The 20488-nt window shown below is 39.2% G+C and overlaps 1 protein-coding gene across 8 annotated transcripts in view; it reads right to left on the reverse strand.

The window, feature by feature from the left end:
• The window catches only part of LHFPL2 (LHFPL tetraspan subfamily member 2), a 121008-nt gene that overhangs the window by 13368 nt on the left and 87152 nt on the right, over positions 1-20488 (reverse strand). For 5 of the 8 annotated variants that reach the window (XM_085566375.1, XM_085566377.1, XM_085566376.1 and 2 more), the window contains 2 exons: positions 5682-6461; positions 2663-2827 (listed from right to left, as the gene is read on the reverse strand). In XM_085566375.1, coding sequence (XP_085422501.1) covers positions 2663-2827; positions 5682-6111 — 595 coding nt within the window. In that variant the 5' untranslated portion in view covers positions 6112-6461. Of the gene's footprint in view, positions 1-2662; positions 2828-5681; positions 6462-6654; positions 16639-20488 lie in introns of those variants that run through there. The other 3 variants (XM_021547260.3, XM_021547256.3, XM_085566380.1) reach the window with 2 other exon arrangements.

Raw genomic sequence — 20488 nt, forward strand, 5'->3', positions numbered from 1 at the left:
TTCTGAATATGAAAGAGCTCTAGAAACCTCATGCCCCTTCTACCACAGCTTGTGTCTCCTGCTTTTTCTCCCCTCTATGATGAAAGGCTTGGCTGACCTCCCACTTCCTCCCCAGTTTCCTCCTCCACAACTCCCACCGGCCTCCTTAACTTGCAGCAGCCAGGAGTCTGCAGTCACACACACCATGAGCCCACCATGTGTTGCTGAATTCTACTTCACTCGCCCCCACAATCGGCTCCAAATCCTCAACCCTTTCAGATGGCTCCTATCACACTCTGCTCAGGCCATCTTCCTAATCACCCAGCCTCCCAAAATGAAAATATTGCCAAGTAAGTATAATAGGCCGAACAATTTCTCAGCTCAAGAGATGTAAAACAAACTCTTTCAGCAGTGAAGACAGACTGTTATACACACAGCTGGTTTGAAACTGAATTTCACCTCTTCATTTTAGAAAGCTGCAGAGAAGCTTCTTTGCATTTGAGGGTAAAGTTGTACTCCTGGAACTGAACTATTCCCAAGGTCCTGCAGCAGCTCCTGATGGAGGAATCCTCCAAGATGCCAAGAAAGGAAAAGGAGAAGACATGGACAGTCATAGAGAGAAATCATGCAAATGCCAGAAGAAAGAATGCAAAAGAGCTCTTGAGATACCTGAGAAGAGAAAGTGCTGTGGAAGACCTATCATTGCTTGAGACTGAGCAGGGATAACAGTCAGGGGCAAAAACAAATCTCTCAGACCTTGGAAAAGAAGCTGAGCCATTCCCTAGCAATGCTGGAGGAGAAACTTCTGGGGTGACAGAGAGAAGCCCAAAGCTGCAGACAGACTCAACTAAGCATCCAAGTGAACTTAATGCTCTCTGGCCTGCCTGCAGCAGCCTTTGAAATGACAAACCTCTGCTTTGGCTGACTGGACATCTACCTGTTAAAGATGCAACTGCCAGTTATGGCAGCCATATGTTCACCTGAATAAACCAGAGACACTCCTTGGTGTGCACCTGAGACACAGCAGGTCTTCTGACAGATGCAACCCAATTTTTACATGCTTCTGTCAAGCCCCATTACAGCTAGGAGACAGTGGGCTGTGAACAGAAGAAGAGATGAGAAGGGGGTGACGCATGAGAGGCCTCCCAGATGAAGCCATCAGCATCCTGGAAAGATTTTAGAGAAGAGGAAGTATTTTATCCTCTTTTGGTAAATGTTCCTGGCAAGGCAGCCCTGCTCCAGCATGGTAAAACAGAAGTAAAAGAAACTGAATTCCCAAACACATTAGCCTTCCTGATGTGTCAGCTCCATTTCCCCACTGCTCTCCCCAAAGCCTTTGCAGGCACATGATGTCAAGCTCCCCACAAAAAACCACAGGGGCTTGCTCAAGTTCTGTGGTTGATGTAATATTGGTGCAGCCAATTTAGCTTCCTCCCCTTGGTGTGCAGTCAGGGTGCTGCTGGTGCACTGTGGCTCAGCTGCAAGTAAGGCAGACACTGGCTGAGGGGAAGGGGTTGTGTCTGCCCAGCCATGGCAGAGGCCAAAAAAGGAAGCCAAGTTGCTGATATGAACTTTATAAAGGAAACTATCAGAGATGAAAGCCAAACTTGGTTTAGCTTCTGTCCTAAGCTCTCCCCAATCTCCTTGAGGCTAGGTTATGTTTATATGATATTATATTACTTAGCAACAAGGTGAAGTACACAAGCCCCAGTAAGACTTGTAAAAACATATGCAACTACACTATAGACATACCAAGATATGTCAATACTGGATCAACAATTTACTTCCTACATGATTACTGTGAAAATTTATTTTTAATTGATTCTTGTCAGTTAGCATGTAATAACATCCTTTCTCTTCCAGCCTCTGCATTTCAAGTAAAAGCAGAATACCTTCCCTAAACAGACATACAAATAAATGAACCTTTGCCTGGTCTTCCTGCTGCTGGATAGTAATTATCTATTCAATTACATGTCTCCATTCTCTGTACTCTCTAATGCAGAGAAAAGGTGCTTATCCAGATTAAACAATCTTCAAACATCTCCAAAACAAGGTCTATTGATTACTGTTTCTACAGCTGCAGAATAAAAGGCACTCTAGTCTGAAAGTAAAGTGGTAAAAGTTCTTGCTCTATAACAAAGGAATTACAGGAGTTGAAACAACAGCCATATTTTCTTCCTTTATGGCCTTGTATTTCTCATTTTCTGCCACAAAAATAAGAAAAGAATCCCTATGGCCCAGATATCACAGAATCACAGAATCACAGAATAATGAGGTTGGAAAAGACCTCTAAGATCATCAAGTCCAACCTATGCCCTAACACCACAACTAGACTCTAGCACCAAGTGCCAAGACCAGTCTTTTTTAAACATATCCAGAGATGGTGATTCCACCACCTCCCTAGGAAGACAATTCCAGTATTTTATTATTCTTTCAGTTAAAATTTTTTTCCTAATATCCAACCTCAACCTTCCCTGACGTAGCTTGAGGCTGTGTCCCCTTGTTCTGTCAGTTGCTGCCTGGTGGAAGAGACCGACCATCACCTGTCTACAGCCTCCCTTCAGGAAGCTGTAGAGAGCAATAAGGTCACACTAAGCCTCCTCTTCTCCAGGCTAAACAACCCCAACTCCCTCAAACGTTCCTCACAGGGTTTGTGTTCCAGGCCCCTCACCAGACTCGTTACCTTCTCTGGACGTGCTCAAGCATCTCAACGTCCTTCCTAATATCTGTATGGCTTCATCCTGTTGATCTAAATGACAGTTTGTACATTTGTCCAAGTGCCTTAACAGAAGAGATATTGGTTTCTGTTCTGTAATTTCATCATAGGCATCATCTACAGCTGATCTTGCTAGACGGGAAAGATATATCAGGTGTCTGTTATTGTTTTGTCATGATGAATTCCAGGAATAAATTAGGTTGTATGTTTTTAATTATATTAAATCTCTACTGCAAAGATATAGAGATTTTAAATTAGATTAAGTCTGCAAGATACTGAGTTCCTGTAGATGACTCTACCACATGTGCATCTCATGTTTGAAGATGGAGATGTTTGACATACTCGCAAATGTTGTACTGATATACGCTGATTAACAAAATTATTTTGTGAATTCTTCTTGTACACTTATTAAAACATAATTGCTCACATTAGAAAGAATGATGCTATGCTTAAAATTATTAAGGTAGTGTTATAACTTGTTCTCTGGTCACAGCATTAGTTTATCTATCATAATCCCTGTCTGAATTAGCCATGCTAACAACTGTCCCTCTGGAGCAACTTCCTTAAGCATTTTTCAAAACTCAGGAACTGACAAAGTTTAAAATAGCAGCCATCATTATTCAAAAGGAAAATAATTGCAACTAAGTAAGCAGATACTGTAATACTACAGTATTATATATATATTTTATATATATATATATATATATATATATACACACACACACATATATATTATATATATTATATATTATATATTATATATTATATATTATATATTATATATTATATATTATATATTATATATATTATACAGTAGCAGTGGACCAAATAAAATTAATCTTGAGAAAACGAGCTCTGAGCCACAAGATGCCTGGCTGTAAATACTGGCAGCAATTAAAAACTGGCCGTTTCAGTAAGGTGACTTTCTCATACCCAGTTTCATGCTGTGTCATTTATCTGAATTGTAAGAAGGGAAGTGCCTCTATGCTCGGAACAGTTTAAGAAGGACAGATCTATGCCCTAACACATACAAAATGCTTTGTCAATTGTACTGTTCAATGTTAGGCTTCAATCCCATTATGGGTACAGCTGGATTGATAATAAAACATAAAACTGTTTTAGCATGCATTTTCTCACAAATGCATAGTCTCCAGAACAGTATTCTAAAATACAAGTACCTTCTACCTTCTAATCCTAGGTGACAGACTAGGCATCTGAGATGGTATCAGTGTTGTAAAGTTATCTTTCTTTTCAAAAGACCCAAATCTGACATGCCATCAAAAGACCCAAATCTGACATGCCAAAGGTCTATTTATGCTGCTAAGCAATCTCTCCTGTAAAAATACCCCTCCAAAAGAAGACAAGTAATAATTATATCTCCTGGAAAAATAGTCATGGATTATTCTGAAGTATAGAGTAAGAAAGCAAGAAACCAACAACTTCCCTGTTTTAATCTGCACTGCCAAGCTGCTTCCTTGTCACACTGCTTCCGGAAATTTCTGTACACCAGGACTGCCTTCATCTAAAGGACCTGATCTGCTAATTGTATGCCATCATATGAATAGACACATCTTTTGCCAATCTAAGGATATAATTCTGCTCCAGAAGCACAAACCTTACATTGTGGGTGACATGAAATAAGTGTTATGCTTCCACATGGAAGATGAGTGAAATAGCCAACATTGACACCCACTGTGGTAGTGCTTCAGGAGGCTGCATCAGATCAGCCAGTCCCTGGCATGTAACACTGGCTCTGGAGGGTTGCAGCAGGCAGTAAAGTCAGTTTTCGCCTACTTCCCCATGTGTATTTAAAATAAGATTATGTTAGGTCTCAATTAAGCAAATGAAACCATCCAGCCTCAGATAAAGGTCTGAATATCTATCATTACATCTCCTGTTTAGGTACAGCCATCACAGACATGTTTGGCCATCTCAGTGGAGGTGAGAAGGGGGAAAGCTGGATTCACATTTCAAGCAAAACAAGTTAAAACCTAAGTTTCTGTTGTGATTAAATAATTTCGTGAATTGAAAACATCTGCTTAAGAGCCCCACTGAGATAAAAAGAGGAGGGGGCCCTGCTCATTCCTTCCCTCCTCACAGGTCTCTGAGGGCTGCCAGAGGCACGGCAAAAGACCACTCTCCTCCTCCAGATGACCACACACACAGAGAGTACAAAAGATGAAAACCTGTGTATGAGACAGGTTTTTCCTATGGTTCATTGGCAACTACAGAAAAATGAATACTTCTCTAACTAAGGCTGTCCAGGGTTGGTTTACTAAAAATCATTTAATCTCTGTAAAATCTATGAGTTTAAGCAGAAACACTAAATCTCTTGAACAAATTTGTCTTTTCAGGCAAAGCACAGCTGATCCTGAACAGTGAAAGGACAAGCTCACTAGGCTGTGTAACTGCAGCTGAACAATAAGCTGGCTAAAGGAAAGGTTTATCTCAAGGTATCACTTGTCAAGCTCACAGCTTTGAAGGAGACTGCTTTGCATGAAATGCTGGAGGAACTGGGTGTGTGACTATAACCAGCTCTTAGCCCTAGGGTGTTTTTTACTCTCACTAATCATGAAACCTCCGAGACACTAAGGAAACTGCCTTCGGTCCATGGAAAAATTACTAAAGTAGCAAGAGGGAGATAGACTGCCTTAATATGAGTATTAACTTTGTTCTCTGCTGGTAACAAAGAAGCAAAGTTTTTATAACTGAAAGAAATTCAAACAGAGGAAAAAAATGAACAGCAAACAAAAGCAATACTGGTCAGTTCATTTTGGCACACATTATCCTGCAATTCTGCTGCCAATGTCAATGTATTACATGCTGTGTAGCTATAAATTTCATTTATGTTTGAATAAACACCAGCACATAGAATCACTTTGGGTCTGCCTAATGCAGTCTGTCTGCAGGCAGGCCAGAATTGCTACATTTCTTCATCTGAATCACCCAAAAATTAAAAATTTCATTGCTCTCAAAGTGCACATACCTGCAATCCCTTGTAGCAGCCCACAGACATTAAAAATGCTTTTCTTCATTATACTCTGCACACACATAGTAAAGACAGACACAAATGCCACGGTGCAGAGAATCATGATTCCCATGGCTAGGAAAATAGCGGTTGCCTGCCAGAACCCACTGGCAATCTCACTGAAGTTTTCAGCATAAGGACCACAAAGCGTGTCTCGTCGAGAGAACTGCATGTGGGAGATCCTGGTGCAGCGCCCGTAGATGCCCAGCGTTGGACGGTAGGGCTCCTGAGGTCCCCCTGTTCTGTTGTCCACCTCGTCGGAGCTTGAAGGCTTTGCTTTGCCAATCAGCCAGTCTGCACTCATGAAGGCAATGAGCTCTGCAAAAGCCACCACGATACTCAGCAGAGTCCATAGCATCGACCGACACGTTACAATGACATGACACATATTGATGTCCAGTGCTTGTGATCAGTGCAGCACACTTAAAATCCAGACACAAGGGAGAAAAAATTAAATTAAAAAAGGAAAAGGACCCTAAGAAAATCACTGTGGCTGCTCTGCCTACTTTCTCAGCTCTCTCACAAAGGTCAAGATGAAGCTTCTCAGGAGAAAAAGTGAACAGACTCAAGTTTTGTAAGCGGTGCAATCATTTGCTCTCTCTGTTCAGTTCCTCGTTTTTCTTTCTGGGATGCTGAGGTCTGAAGTATGCGTTTCTTTCTTAACATTCATACTGGCACATGACACTGCAGGCTGGTGGGGGAGGCTACAAGGACTGCCCACTGTTTGACATCATACACCTACAAGAAAAGAGAAAACACATCAGCAGTGAGAAATAAGTCATTTCCACCCCCACAACCAACCAAGATCTGGCACAGATTCACATCAACACACAAAGCTCTAACAAGAACTGGTCAAACAGAGCCTGCTGGAAATCTCCCTGATTTCTTGCAGGGGAGTAATTATCTCCCTCCCACTGCTGCCAATACTTACAATATCTGCTGTGCCCTATCCCATAGTGGGTGTTTGTCAAACGCTTTGCAAGCAAAGGTCTCAGTAACACCCAGCGGTCCCACCCACTCCTACCACCACACCCCCATCATCTTCTTCTGGTCCAAATTACCAAGGGTGCTGGCAGTCACCCAGAAAAATGTTTGGACATGTTCAAGCAGTTTCACAGATGTGCAGCTCCTGTCTTCACTTTGGGGAGGCAGCACAGCCCAGCTTTGGGACAGAGGCTCAGCATGGCTCCACGTGCCACGGGCACCTAGGTGCAAGGGGCAATGAAGAACCTTGTTCCAGGGTTCTGGGTTTCTGCTGACTGCAGCTGAGTCAACCCTGCCTCAAGAAGAGGTGAACAAGATTACAGTTGCAGACAACTCACCCTGTGATCTGGTGACCCCTTTGAAGCCTGGATTTTGCAAGGAGTGGTGCCGCCCTGAGTCTAGGATTGAGGTTTGCACAAGTGTTTCAGGAAAACAATCTGCCTGCAGGTATGTTCACACACCTCATCTTGAACTGCTGCCAGCACTGGCAGCCTCTGGTGACTAATGCCACTGTAAACAGGAATCTATGGAAAAGCAGCCCGTCACTGTTAAGGGGCCAAAAGCCCAGTCAGAAGGGTTGCCAGCTGGCCTTTAGCTTCCCAACTCCCCTCAATTCCCCTCCTCCACAGCCCTGAGTATGCTGCCACTGCAGCAAAATGTTCCCCAGGGCTTCCCCCAGGCCATTATACTGCCTTTCAACAGTGGCTGATGACATTCCCAGAGTTACACTTATCTTAGTACAAGAGGCAGAGATCACTATACTTCCAGCTCCTATCCAAGTATCGGCCTCAAAATAACAAACAGATCATTGCACACGCCTCTGCTCTTGAACTGAAACAGTGCTGCCTGAAAGCAAGGGTCGGAGCAGGAAATGCCCTCATGTTACCCCCTCCAGGATGAGAATGTAGCACTTTGAAGTTTTCTTCACCAAACCCCAAATACTGACATTGAACTGGAGGCAAAAGAGAAGAACCAGATGTGGACCTCACTGCTGTGTTGCTGCAGTCACTAGATGCCAGAAAAACAGGCATCCCCAATATTTTTTTAAGGTTTGTCATGGGGTTGGTATTTAGTTTCTTAAGAGTTCTGAGTCAGGTTGTTGAATATTAGTCCCACTGAATGCAAAATGAAACACACACATGCAGCTTCACACATTCAGAATTTCACCCAGAAATTTCTACTCCCTCCTATATTAGATATATGGAATGATCTGCAAGATTTCATCCAGCAATTTCTACTCCCCCCATATTAGTGTTAGTGAATTCTCTAGATCTGCAGATTCCTTTGCTAAAAGAGGCTTAAAGCTGATGTGCCAACAACAGAATTTGTCCTCTGCAGTTTACTGTTATGGCACTGCCTTAAAAAAGGGCCTTTTGACATGGTGAGCAGTTCCACTAATTTTCTGTTTTGTGGGGGGAGAGCATTAAGTTTCCAAACAAGCTGACATGCTAATGATTTGAATACACCCTTTGTAATAACAGAGAGCTGAAGTGTCAGCCTGCCAAAGAAAGTTAACTTGCTAAGTATTTCTACTTAAAATAATAATTGGAATGTAGGAAATGTCCACTACAAACCTATATTATTCTGATGTCACCTGCATGATTAAGAAGAATATAATTGAAAATGCCTTTATTTTTTTAAAATATGCTTCAAAAAGCTCTAAATACTGTATTTCTCCATAATAACTGCACCCATATGAACTCATCTTTATAATTCCGGGATTTTCAGTGAAGTGGAAGGGACATAAGACCTGAACACCCATAATGGCTGTTACTGTTGACTCTGTACCACGGGATATAAAACATCATTTATTGAACCCAGATGAAAACAAAGTTCATATTTGTTTAGGTAGGTGGATATTCTAGGTGAACACTGGCAGCCATAAAAATATATCACTGATAACAAACATGGGATACCTATACTAGAAGAAAAGACTGAATCATGGGGTTCTTTCCCAGCTGAAATGTATGCACAATAAATTGCAGCAAAATTTTATGACAGTATCTCTGGAAAAGTCACTGCATGAACAAAATAACCTGTCTAAAGCTGACATGGAGGTCATGTCAAATCTCAGGAGTTCACTTTCCTATTGTGCAAATAAAGGAAATTTTGCAGCATCTAAAAGTGAGACAGTAGGTGTCATTGAGAACTACAATTCAATTGAAAATACTATGGGGTTTGGCTTTTCCTAGGCAACAAGTACTTTATTGTGGTGTGAAAAATACCAACAGTCAATACACACATCAAATATCGTCATCCTTGGGAAAACTTCTGCTTAAGGTTTTCTGTGCACTAGTGACATGCTCAAAGAAGAGCACCACTCACCTGCAAATCCTTTTTGTCAGACAGACAAAAAACATTTAAAGTAGGACGGTTAGCATAGAGGACGGGCAGAGGCATCTCTTTCTGAGACTTAGTAATAAAAGACTGCACATGAAGTACTGAAGACAAGTTCCAGCTCAGTCATGTTTAGCTGGTTAACCTTTTCCTCCCAACAACCTTCTCCCTGTTTTGACTTTCCCAATTAACCTAATAATCTCTCATGCAGCTTCAACAATGTTTGTGCTATGCATGGAAGCCTTTCCAGCTTCCATGTATGCTGTGCTAAACCACTGTGCTTTATAAAGCTTCACTCTGCCCACCTCCTACTTTTTTTTTTCTCCATTTTTGCTCAGCAGAAACTCAAACCAGGCCCTTGAAAGGCTGAAACCTAGCTGTTTATTCTTCCTCTCAGTTTCCCATCCTCAATAAGTTTTTTCCATAACAGAGCCGTATGGTCTTCACAGCATGCCACTCAGCATCCACTTCTGACTGACTGTCAAAATATTTGCTTTGACAACACAAATTCAAAATACACAATGGTTCTTTAACCCTTTTGGTATTAACTCATTCAAAGTAATTCTTGCTGAAGAAGCAGATTACAAGAAATAGCCTCACCTCTTAGTCATTTGGGCCTCCCCCTATTTTTACTACTGCATTCAATCACATTGGTGTGGAAGGAGGCCATTCATGCTGGGAAACAGCCCTGCACAGCAAATGCCCACATGAGCCACACACCATAGCAGCATGAGGGCCTTGGCAGTGCCATTCTGGCCCACCATATAACCCACATTCCTTGTCTGGACAGCACAGCTCTTAGATGGGTCAAAACTAAACCTTCAGCCTCACTGACTGTAGCTACCATGCTCATAGTCATGCTCTGCATTAAGTGAAGTCTAACACAGGGAAAAGATGTCAACGAGAACACCAGATTCTCAAAGTATCCAAAGAGAATAAGAGATCTCGAATGTAAAATTATTTTGGTTATTTTAATCTAAGAAATCAAGCCAACTTAAAACATTACTAAAACTTTATTTTCAGATTCAATTTTGACAACCAGATACACTGCCTCCAGTCATACTTTCACATCTCTAGCTAGGACTATTCAACTGTTGCCTTCTACTATACAATATGTCTATGTTCAAAGTATATAAACAACATCTATTTTTTTCTGAATGAGATAAAGAAACAAAATTGCCTCCATTTTACTTACACTGCCAAACCCAGAAAGTGAGAAGTGTATCGAAATTATAATATTTAATTAAGGTTTTGGTTTTGAAGATGTTAAGCTTCAGAGTTTTGCTTTGCCATACCAGGCAGATAGAAAGGAACAGCTGTGAAGTACAAATCTGAGGCAGTTTATTTTAAAAAGGTGTCTGACAAGTAGTGTACAAGAGAACCATAAGTACCTTGCAGAACAATGCTGTGGCTAATCCTTCATGCTCCCCTTATGATTTAACTAAAGTCCGAGGCTTGGACTGCAATACAGCTTTTGCCCTTTCCAGCCTGGTTCTGTCAGCTCAGGAGTGAGAATAAATCATTTTTAGATAAGTGGCTTTTGGCTTGGCTTAAGCAAACAGTTGAATGGAAGGCCACACAGACTGCTGAAGTCATCCCAGTTTATAAAAGAAATCCAAGCACAGTTAGACATTTTCTTCTAAAGTTTGCTGGGGTCCAAAGTACAAACACATAGAGGAATTTCCAAATCTTGGTTACCATACACAAGCTTGAACATCTCACAACACAAAATGTGCAAATCTTGGACGCCTGGGTTCTGCTTTCTCTGAAATGTTTTTCATTAGCAGTTATAAACTCTCTGAATATGCTTTGAACTACAAGAGTGGAAGTGGCTCCTATTTGTGTTATGTTTACTCACTATTTAAAACAAATAGAAAGAGTCTCACAGAGTAAGACTCAATTGCCTCAAGCTGACCCACCCAGACTGACATGAACTCCCACTTTAAAAAGCTTCCATCCTTAGGTGTTATTGGACAAGTAAACAGTTCAATTGTGAGCTCACCCTGCCTGGTGGAGTGAGGCAGCCATCAACCCACTGAGATGAGAGGCACTGCACTTAAGACAATGTGGTATGAGCACTAGAGATTGTTCATTTCCTGGATAAGTGATAAATGTTGGCAAATAAACTTCTCCTCCCACTTGGTCCTCTCAGCATTCTTACAGGAATTGCTGTTCAGAAGAAGATAGCAGGTTTCTGCCAACTTCCCTGTAGTTTTCAAAGCAGCAGACCAGACAACAAGCAGCATTTGTGAGGAGATAGAAAGGTGCACCTCTGCATTTCTACCCCCACACACTTAGAGATGACTTGCAAATGTAAAAAGAAGTACATTTATCACACTCCCCTGTCACAAGAGAATAGTGACAAGGATTAGTATGTCAGGAAAGACCAGTTGTCCCAAATGGTTTGGTGTAGGTTCTCTCTGCAGACCACAAGGAGCTCTGGTGTCACTGGTTTCTGATAAGCACTGCATACTCACCACAGGAAACACCTGGACCAAGAAGAGGGAAGGACACTTTATTGTGCCTTTGTTTCATTTTCTAAATGTAATACATTTCAAAGTGATCAAAAAGATTCAGTGTCAGATAACAAAATGGAGAAGGTTCTTTAAAGATGAAGCGTTGCACAGCTTCAGACAAATAGCTGAGAATAAGTAAAGGATTCTCCATTCACCTATGTATTTTCACCAAATTATTGCCAACCTAAACAACATTCCAGAACAGAGAAGAACTTGAAGAACAAAGAGCAAAGTTTTGATTAGTCTTCACTTGTGAATTAAAGAGCATGAGTATTTGCATAGCTAATGAATATTTAACCATTATAAACCTGCACATGCATATTAATGAGTGCATTATTGTGATAGGTGGTTGAAAACACATCACACTAAACAGATGAATTTTACTGGTAATGGAAAGAATGTAGACTTATGATGCATCATGTCTTTATTCCTGCTGGCACAATGTAAGATATGAAATGGAAAATGAAAATACTTTTCAAAATAGTTAAAATTCACTGAAGTATCCTAATCAAAACACTGTTTCCTTGTCTTTCCTTTGAATTATCCTGTTTACTTCCACCTCTCCCTACGAAAGGAATGTAGATGTAAAATTTTAATTAAACTATTATTCATGTGCCCAAATATTATGTACACCAAGTGAAAAATAAATGTATAAATCAAAAGAAAATAATTCTGACAGTACTGTTGGTCTCCCAAAGCTGGACATGATGTTTATTACATTTCATCTTGCAAATGCTATGGAATATGACATCTAATTACAGGTGAATTTCTTTCTAGAATACATCATTGTAAAATAAAAAAATATAAAACTTCTTTCCAACTTAAAAAAAAAAAAAGCAGTTGAAATGTACTATTCTTTTTTTGACCTCATTAAAAGCCATGGCAAAGCTCCCACTGACTTTAATGGGGCCTATACATCACTGAAAAATCACTACAAGAATGAAAGTTTCCAAATTTTCAGACCAACTGCAGGGGAGGTTTAAACACAGAATTCATTTCCCTCTTCCCTCATCCAGACAAAACTTTGCTTATTGCCCCCCCACTAAGAGGATCTCAAGCTAACTTAGATTTCCAGCACTGCCTCTGAAGCACAAATTCTCAAGCTGAAGATTTGTTCCATTGCTCTGTATTTATTGACTTACAAAATTCCTTAAATCTGCAGCCATTACATTGTGTTTTGAAAATTTACTTGGGATCTTTTCTAATTCCAAAATTTATTAAAGCCTACAATGTTAAGAAAAGATAATGTGTGGTATTTCTATTGTTGCTTCTCAGGAGAAAATTACACATCGCATAAAAAATCATCACTAAGGGAGCAATCTTGGCTACAATTAGTGATAGTCTAACTGCTCAGGAATTTACCAACTGGGAGCAGAATCATGACTTTTCTTTCCTAGTTTGATTCCTCAGTAACTCACTGAAGCCTCAATCTTCAGAAGTCTCATCTGAAGCCCCCTTTCTTGGTTACCTACATTATCATATATGCAAGCAGACTCAAATATTCATTGTGTTGTGATTACTTCATTAAAAAAAAAAAATTAAAAAAGAAAAAAGTCTTAGCTAGAGCTTCTAAAGGAATCTAATCAGAAAATAAAGGGAGGTTAGGAGAAAAATGGGAAGTCAGAAAGAAGGAACTACTAATATTTGGTAGTAACAAATACGTGCTATTTTTATAGTAAGGATTTTTACTTTAAAAGGAAGCCAGACTATGGCTATTTAAATAGTTAATGGTGTATGCATAAGCTGGATCATCAGACCAAAACCACATGTAATCTGCACTTATTGTAGAAAACAGTTCACTCCCATGAGTTCATTGTGACAGATCTGGAGCTACACTTTATAATTTATTAATACTGTACTAAGGTATTTATTATACTAATACATTGGTTATTGTTTAATATGAGACTAGTGAGAAAAGAAGGCAGGAAAGGAAAGAATGACTCAGTTGTGACACTTCTCAGCAAACTCTAGGGAATTGCTTATTAAAAAGACAAAACTAGCTCAGGAGAAGCCTCACAAACACAGCAGATCAAAGACCTGAGGATTGCTTAGGAAGGAACAGTTTTTCAAACTGGAGGGAAGAGCGGCTGTTTTAGACAAACAAGCTTAAGAGAAGGCACTATGGGATGTGCCTATCGAAGTTAGGCCAACATGGAATACCATACTGGGCTCTTCATTTGCCCTTAAACAAAGCAGACAGCCCTGCAAACAGCTGTGGTTCTTTGAATGAAGAAAACACCACTTCAGTTGATTCCCAAAAGGAAATCGCTGCAGTATCTCCTTTTGCATTTGTGGCTCTCTTAGCAGAACAACCACAAAGGTTACGGCTTTCCAGCCTGCCTGAACAGCCAGGGGTGGATCATTCTTCTGCTGAGATGAAAATTAAGGCTGTAGACCCAAGGATTGACCTTTGTGAGCAGGAAGGACCCAGAGTTGTTTGCACTGTTACTCACTGCAAACAATCTTCTACATCAGTCCTTCCCAACTGCTGCCAGCTAGAAAGACACCTGACAGGTATCGACTACTCCCCAGGTTCATGACGTGTAACACTCCCACAGTAATGAAAAGACACACTTCTGGCACAACAGGATCTTTGCACTTTGGATTCAAGACACTTTGGATCCATGCAATTCGACCAAATGACCTGCTATGATAGCAGAGACTGATGAGATGGAGAAGCTAACTTGTCACAAAATGTATGTAATCATTCTTGTTCCTCTTAATTCAAACTGAAAGTGAAACAGACAAGCAGCTTGGCACAGTAATGCATAAAATTTGTGTACATTACAGGAATACCCTAACTTTTCATTGTACTTTCACTGAGGAGAACCTGAGCAGTGGCTCAGGTAAGTGAAAAGGGCTGTGATGGATCAGCGCTGCCATGTTTCTATACTGGCAAAGATGTCTGAAGTATCTGGGTACCACATATAACACTAAACTTGAAAAGAGTGCACAAAAAACCTTTTATCCAGGAAAATGCCAAGTACTCAGACACTGTGCACATCAACTAAAGAGAAGAACTGAAATGAGATATTTTCAATAATGCATATTTCATTCATCAATAATTATAGGAATTCAGTGTTTAGTTGGGATATCTAAAATGGAAGCTCGCTGCAAAGAGCTTGGAAAAATCTAGACTAATAGCTGAAATTCTGGAAACCCCATTTTAGAGCAAGAAGCAAAAATAAACAGATTATTTATTTTAGCAACTGGATTTAATTTTAAAGCCAAGATTGAAGATAATTCTACAAGTTGAGCCATGTGCAAAATTCTGGCTTGTTTTAATGCAGTTTGACTTGCTAGACTAGATAATGCTAACAGTCCTTTTCTATCCTTAAAATTTATACAACCACGAAAATGAGTAACTAATAAATGTTTGTAGAAACTGAAAAGGGCTAGAAGGAGGAAAAAGTGCATCTTTCTCAGCTTCACTTTCTCCTAAAATGCTGTCATGCCTCTGTCTCTGACATCATACAGTTTGTGTCACAGAAACAATGGTGCAAACTAAATCTGGACCTGTGTGGGGATATGCATATAGGTCTGGTAATGATCCACCTTACTGCCATATAAATACATAGGCAAAAAAAAAAAGGAAGAAAGCATAAATAAACATGCCAGTTCTCCAGATGAGATGTTCCCTCTCTCATGTAATGAAGTCTGTAGCAATACTGTGAACTCAACCAGAACGCTGGCACTAGAAACCCTAAAACTCTGGAGGTTTAATATATTCTGCAGTGTCTTGCACTGTGCCAAACACTCTCTTGTCATCCTTCTAACACAAACTTCAGCTATTCCTGTGTCACTTTGAATCTCTAGCCCTGACACACCACATGGAGATGTACTTTTCCTTCTCCACAAAGGAGGACTGTGGACATGGTCACATCTCCAATAGTGACTGATTTTCTGCGCACTGAGAAATTATTTAGGTATTAAACTGCAGGTTTTTTCCTACAGTAACCACTGCTGAATTAGGTAATTACCACAGCAACATGTCAACACAGATTAAAAGAAATTCACCTGTGAAGAAACAAACTTAGCTCTATGACTAGCTTTCTCCACTTGTGCTTCAGAGAGGAACATAAACTTATTCCTAATATCTGTAGCAGATGGTTTTCCAAAATCATACCTCACTGAAGAGGATGAAGCTACAGATATTCACGGGTCCCACTAGATTGTAGGGAGTGGACTTACTTCATGACAGACCACCTTTTTATGTATTGGCTGGTTAGTTTCTTTCAGTTCTGAGTAACATTAATCCTTTTGAAAGCAAATTCAGTCTACAGACTGGTGGGAGGGTAACATCTGATTGAATTGCTGCCAAAAGGTAGAAAGTTCTTGATTATGTCTTTCCCATTGCGAAATGCAAATTAATCAAAATGCATATCTGGAGATCTCCCAAGGAACAGACAGATAATTATGATGAAGAAAAAAGTCCCTGCATACTACAAGCTTTATGGAAATCTGTCTGCTCTGTAAGTTTCAAACATTTAACTGCATTCTGGAAATTATATTTAAATACAAGATTATCTATTAGATCTCCTTATTGCATTTCAAGTTCTATGCAAGCACAGAGTTTAATGGAAGAATTAAAAGTACAGTACAAGAAACAGTTTCATTAACTGTCCACCATGGAAGCTGCTGTTTAAAACCAATTCTAGAGTGTACTCATTGCTTTCTGTATGTTGATATTGACTATTACTAGCATTTATTGGTTCTTTAAAATACATGGTTGCAAATTATAAATTTTATCTTCTAGTTCCTAATAAATGCTCTCCTAAAAACCAACTTTTTAATCAGAGGCAAAATTAATTAGATTTTAATAATTCATTAATAGCATGTATAAAGCTGGAAAAAATATGGTCATTCAGACTATGCATGTACTTAAACTTACCAGAATTTTCTATCATGACTACCCGATCTGGGACAAATGTCCCAGTTCATGTAGTTGCATATTTACCTTTATCTCAGGTGAACAGGACATGCTCTTTTGCCAGTCTTTTTCTATTTGGTTATGTTAAGATTGCGGAATAAAAAGTTCATACAATGCAATCAAATAAGCAAAACCATTTCAGCCTAAAATAGAATATATTGAAAAAAACATATAAACATATTTTCTCTGGTTTTTAGTTTGTTTTTTTTGAAGATGCTTCGTCCAATGTTCTCTCACTTTTGAGCAATAGAGTTATGGGATGTCCAAAGTATCAAGGGAGAGAAAATAAATAAAATAAATCAAAATGGATTACTTAAATATAGAGAGGACAAAAACATGCAGATAGAAAGATCAACATTATAATCTATAAAACAGGCTTGGAGACAGGGGAATTGAGTTTTTTTCCTAAGTAAGCACTGCCCAACATACTGAAATGTTTTCCAATGAGTGCTACAGATTATTAAGCTCCAGATCTCTGATAGTGTATAAAATCTTGCTATCTGACACAGCTGAAATTTTGTCTTGTGTATGTGTGTGTATATATATGTATATATATATATATATATATATATATATAGAGAGAGAGAGAGAGAGAGAGAGAGAGAGAGAGAGAGAGAGAGAGAGAGAGAGAGAGAGAGAGAGAGAAAGTACAAAAAGAAAAGCTTGGAAATATTCTACCCTTACAAAATAATTTTACATTCTTCCTATTTTTCCTGAATAAAAACTGAATCAGATGTATCTATTTTGAGATATATAAGATCGAGGACAACAAAATTCTTACTTTATTTAACCAGTATAAATACCTCTATAGAAGTTAAATTTCAAAAATTATAATCTCAAAGCTTTAAGAAATTCCACAAAACTGTAACAAATTCTACAATCCACTGAATAAATCAAACAAGAAGCAAAACAGTTTCAATGCACACCCAGTACCCTGACAGTCTCCCAGCACTGTTGGAGGAACACTTGCAGATCAACAGTTTGGTATATCTTGCACCAAAATGGCAAAACAGGCTCCCCTTTTTATCTTTATGTAAGATAATAAAATCCTACAGGAAACTAGAAATAAAACTCATTAATCTGTGTTCAGTGAATGCCATCTTTAGAAAAAGTAAGGGATTGTTTCTTTTGGAATATTGCTTATCTTTTACAATTGAATTCATTATCTAGAGTACGAGCTGACAGATTCATCTGGTGTTCTGCACAGGATAAATTCCAAGAACACACTGGTTGGTGTACACTGCATTTACTTCACTAGGGTAAACAAGAACATAGCAAGGTAAAAAACAAAACCCAAACAGGTTGAATGAGTCCTTGCTTCTGTAATCACTTTTTCCCTGAGCTGTCATGATGGCAGGAATAACAGAAAAGAAGCTCTCTAAGCTTTTTCATGAAGCCTGGTCTATTTGCAGCACAGACAGAACAAAAGATTTAACTGGACTGACTCACTATTTGGATAATGATTTCATCTGAACTGAGCTGTGAAAATACCAATTTGTTTGAGATGACATAATTGCTGTTGCAAAATCTAGATTCCTCAGTAGCTCTCCTAGAAAGAAAGTTTTTGTTGTAAGACGGAAGTGAGAGGCTCTTCAAGCAGATCATCCTGGGGATGTGCCCAAAGGCCTGTTGGTACAGCCAGGTCAGAGCTGCCAGTAGTGCTGCAGAAGGCTGTCTTCTCACAGCTGCAATTTGTGCTCTGTGCCCTTGCAGGTTCTGCCCTTGTAGGGCTAAGATCCACATCAAATGCTCACCTTTGTGTTTGGAAAAACTCAGCATGCACCAGGCTTTGATGATGAAGCCATCACCACTGGCTTTGTTCCTGATGTCATCTGCACTGAAGGTGATCCCTGTTTTGTAGAATTATTTTAAGATGCTGCCTGAGTAATTCTGAATAGACCACAAGAAAAAATGGCTTATCTTTCACCAAAATTCACAGAAAATTCCATTTCCTCAGGACTGGAGTAGACATACACAGATTGGAGCAGAAGATGCCACAACTGGTGGCAGTTGTGTTCTGTGTTCACGGTGTGTGTCTTTGGCTTCAAGAACATTCACATTTGTTTACCATGCATGTTTTTCCCAAGAAAGGAAAGAACTACTTTGTTCCTTTTTTACTATAATCAAAATCTGCTATCCTATTTAGAGAAAGGGAACACAGAAAGCAGAAGATACTAGATGACAAAGTTATCCTTTTTTATTTTTCCTTCTTAGTATGGTGCTGGTAAACACCTGTTTTTGTACAGTTTCAAACCAAACTTAGGGTAATTCCTGCCCCATAAGCAACATTTGTATTTGCTCATCATGATTATGACCTTAGCAGTGTGATTTAAGGCTTCTGAGTCCTTGCAGCTGTACTGAATTCTTCAATGCTTTTACAAAATACTAGAACAACAAAAGAACACCACCAGTATTCACTGAAAAATGTTTAACAAATTATCAGAAAAATTCTAAAGCATTTAGCAGAGTCTTAGTCCTTTTACCTAGGATACGCCCAGTAGCTCATCTCTCAATTGCAGGCTGAAATAAAAAACTGCAGAAATTGTACAGTAGCATTGCATTGGAGCAAAATACTGCTTTCAGCATGTGCACACCCCAATTCTCTGTATTCCACAGACATCATCTTGTATGCAGGAGGGCTTACAAATAGTTGAAACGTCAACAAAATATGCTGAAAGAACAAAAACGCACATAGCTCCTTTTCCGAAATGTCGAAAAACTTCTGTGAACTAGATTTCAGCATTTTTTATGACCTGTTATAACAAGATCATACACAAATGGTCTAGCTGCTTGGTTTGTAAACAAACAAACAAAGAAACATGACAAGGTTAGGTTAGATAAGATGTGTGTGTCAGAAATGTAAAATTAGCATGCTGGTCAAAGTTATACCCAGTAAAACAATCCTCTCCCTTGTTTTCAAACTCAGTTTTGTTTAAGGGTTTGGTTTTTGGTTGTTTTTTTTCCACAGGAAGCTATAAAAAGAAACAATAAGCAGAAAGTACTTAAACCACAAGCAAATGCAAGGAAGAGATAAGGTGAAATACTAAAAATAAATCTGGAGTAGTTGCAAGCTGGTGAGGAAGCAAAGTAACAGTAAAACATCCATGTCTTTATGCAAATGCAGTTAAAAAGAAAATAAATAGGAACCAGCTGGTGAGAGGAAGAGCATGGTGGAACAAAGCACACTATGGGAATGAAAACACAGGCTGTTATAATAACCTGTACAGGAAAGTTGCATACATAAGAGAAGGTCAATGCAGTATTACTGTAATCTGAGACAATAACAGTGTGCTAAAATATGAAGAGGGACAATAGGAATGTTGGACATTCCACTGTACCCCTGTGGAGGCTGACAGTTTGTTCATTCTCCAAGAGCCTGGCTGCTGACAGCCAACTCAGAAAGCCTGTGCCATTCCCCAAGAAAGCCCAGTAGGTCATCTCAGCAGCATCACCACTTGACAGCACTGGAGCGAAAACAGTCAGACTGATCCGGGGAAGGTTGACACAAGGTGTCTTTGAGCCTTACAGATACTTTTCAACACTCACCAGTACAAAAAGTGACATTACCAGAAGTCTTACAATATAAATGTTAAATGATTACATAGGAAAAGTGATACTGAATTCTACAAGAAGCTGTAAATGAATGGCAGATAATTTAAATGTGTGCAAAAGATTGGTCAATCGCTATTTAACCTTTTGAAACTCTTGGGGAATTTGTAAAAAGAAGTTTAATATAAAAGACTGAAATTTATCAAATAGCAGTAACATTTCAATATTAAAGAATGTAATGCTGGAGGAAAAAAATCAATCTATACTCAACTTATAAGCAACTCCCTTAAATCCATAAAAAACCATGAGATTATTGAAGTAAGCCTAATCTTTAAATGGACTGTTTCTTTACAACAACATGCTGAACTCCAAACCTTAAATTACTATTCCTTTGGGAGAAGACCAAGAAGGGTCTTCAAGCAGGCAGTGATGCCTCTATGGAATTTAAA

The sequence above is a fragment of the Lonchura striata genome, chromosome Z (assembly GCF_050655825.1).
Source record: "Lonchura striata isolate lonStrDom1 chromosome Z, ASM5065582v1, whole genome shotgun sequence".
NCBI classification, from domain to species: Eukaryota; Metazoa; Chordata; class Aves; order Passeriformes; family Estrildidae; genus Lonchura; species Lonchura striata.